At 48.9% G+C, this 2,737-nt stretch overlaps 1 protein-coding gene across 1 annotated transcript in view; it reads left to right on the forward strand.

The window, feature by feature from the left end:
* The first annotated feature begins 1,078 nt into the window (after window positions 1–1,078).
* Window positions 1,079–2,737, forward strand: part of itga2b (integrin, alpha 2b) — a 70,256-nt gene continuing 68,597 nt past the window's right edge. Inside the window, exon 1 of the mRNA XM_039740563.1 lies at window positions 1,079–1,171. Coding sequence (XP_039596497.1) covers window positions 1,079–1,171 — 93 coding nt within the window. The remainder of the gene's footprint in view (window positions 1,172–2,737) is intronic.

The raw sequence follows: 2,737 nt of genomic DNA on the forward strand, positions 1-2,737 counted from the left end.
TTGCTGATCACTAAGATTTCAGTTTTCTCTTTATTTAACTTGAGAAAGTTACTATTCATCCATTCTGAGATACTAGTCAGACATTGTGTTAGTGAATCAATAGAATCGGGGTCATCAGGTGCCATTGATAAGTACAGCTGTGTGTCATCAGCATAGCTGTGGTAGCTCACGTTGTGCCCTGAGATAATCTGACCTAACGGAGGCATGTAGATTGAGAAGAGCAGCGGACCAGGATAGAGCCTTGTGGACCACCATATCGGATATCATGTGTCTTTGAGATGTGATTACCACAACTCACAAAGAATTTTCTCCCTGTCAGGTAGGATTCAAACCAATTTAAGACACTGCCAGAGAGGCCCACCCATTGACTAAGGCGATTTCTAAGAATGTTGTGATCAATGGTGTCAAATGCGGCACTCAGATCTAAGAGGATGAGAACAGATAAATGGCCTCTGTCTGCATTCACCCGCAAGTCATTTGCTACTTTAACGAGTGCAGTTTCTGTGCTGTGATTTGTTCTGAAACCTGACTTATCAAGAATCGCAGGTTTATTGAGGTGGTCATTTAACTGCATGATGGCTGCCTTCTCTAGAATTTTACTTAAGAAGGGCAGGTTAGAGATGGGTCCAAATTTTCAAAAGCAGAGGGGTCGAGATTATTTTTCTTGAGCAGGGGTTTAACTACAGCAGTCTTAAGACAGTCTGGGAAGACCCCCGTATCTAATGACGAATTAACTATGTCGAGAATATTGTCAATTAGCACGCCCGATACTTCTTTGAAAAACCTTGTTGGTATGTCCTTCCATCATCTGACCACAATATATTAAAAATAGCAGCGGCCCCAGCACTGACCCCTGTGGAACATGAGTATATACGGTAAATGCAAATGCAAGTCGTGGTCTGACCAACTCTGGACTACTGTGTCTGATTTTGTAAGACCCCAAAACTCCCAATAAACCCGAGGTTCATCACTGGTGGTCAGGGCCATCTTAACAGCATTAGAGGCCCCCGGGCAAAGCAGTGCACTGGCACCCCTGCCCACACAACTACTCAGCAAGTCACAACATACTTAGATTAGCATGGGGTCCCAGTGCTCGTGGGACAACTGCGCAGTGTGCCAACGCAGTAAGACGGCCCTGCTGGTGATGCATCCCAGAACATCCAGTGAATGTGTCAGCTTATCAAAACTTTGGGGGTTACCAGGGAGGGAAAATTTCATTTGACAATCCACTATATGCGCTTGTCAGATTCCATTTTTCTTGGAACCACTGGGATGTTGACTGCAGGAAGCTGCACTTCTAACTTTAGCTGGAAGCTGACATGTGAATGACCACAAACATGAGTGAGATTAGCAGGGGAAACCACAGAGGGGGAAGTGGAGGGGACTGCCACAATACGGTGCTGTGCCACCCCAGAGTCTTCTTATTAGTCCCCCACACACAAACACAGACACGGGCTGAGAAACAATGGCTGGAAGAGGAGGAGGAGGATGTGGAGGCAGGAGCCTCTTTACGTTACTGATGCACATGCTGGGACCGTCCCGACTTCTGCTTTATTCAGATTTCTTCCACACATCAGGCTGCAGAAACCTGGACATCAGCAACCCTACGGTGTTTGCGGGGCCAGTTGGGAGTTATTTTGGATTTTCGGTGGACTTTTTTAGAAAGGATGACGGGAGGTAAGCAAGTACTAGAATTTCATTTCTTTTGAATATTTAAGAGGAAAGGTGCATTGACGGGACATCCTGTTGACATGAACTTGAAACTACACAGTGAGATGAACTTGACAGTCTTCTATTAGATGTGCTAAAACACACCCATCTGTATATATACAGAAACTGGCTCTTGGGACGTGGACTGTCACCTCTCTGAAGGGGAAGGAGCCTCAGCTAGTGCGCGAGGTCGAGAGGTTCTGGCTAGATATAGTTGGACTCACCTCAACGCACAGCTTGGACTCTGGAACCAATCTCCTTGAGAGGGGCTGGACTCTCTACCACTCTGGAGTTGCCCCCGGTGAGAGGCGCCGAGCAGGTGTGGGCATACTTATTGCCCCCCGACTTGGAGCCTGTGCATTGGGGTTTACCCTTCGGGTGGGGGGAAGGGTCCTGACTGTTGTTTGTGCGTATGCGCTGAACGGCAGTTTGGAGTATCCACCCTTTTTGGAGTCCCTGAAGGGGGTGCTAGAGGGCATACCTTCCGGGGATTCCCTCGTTTTGCTGGGAGACTTCAATGCCCACGTGGGCAATGACAGTGAAACCTGGAAGGGCGTGATTGGGAGGAATGGCCCCCCCGATCTGAACCCGAGTGGTGTTTTGTTATTGGACTTCTGTGCTCGCCACGGATTGTCCATAACGAACACCATGTTCAAGCATATTGGTGTTCATATGTGCACTTGGCCTCAGTTCGATGATCGACTTTGTGGTCGTGTCGTCGGACTTGCGGCCATATGTCTTGGACACTCGGGTGAAGAGAGGGGCGGAGCTGTCAACTGATTACCACCTGGTGGTGAGTTGGCTTCGATGGTGGGGGAAGATGCCGGTCAGACCTGGTAGGCCCAAACGTGTTGTGAGGGTCTGCTGGGAATGGCTGGCAAAGTCCCCTGTCAGAAGTAGCTTCAACTCCCACCTTCGGCAGAACTTCGACCACGTCCCAAGGGAAGTGGGGGACATTGAGTCCGAATAAGCCATGTTCTGTGCCTCTATTGTTGAGGCGGCTGACCGGAGCTGTGGCCGTAAGGTG

Source organism: Polypterus senegalus, chromosome 17 (assembly GCF_016835505.1).
Source record: "Polypterus senegalus isolate Bchr_013 chromosome 17, ASM1683550v1, whole genome shotgun sequence".
Classification (NCBI taxonomy): Eukaryota; Metazoa; Chordata; class Cladistia; order Polypteriformes; family Polypteridae; genus Polypterus; species Polypterus senegalus.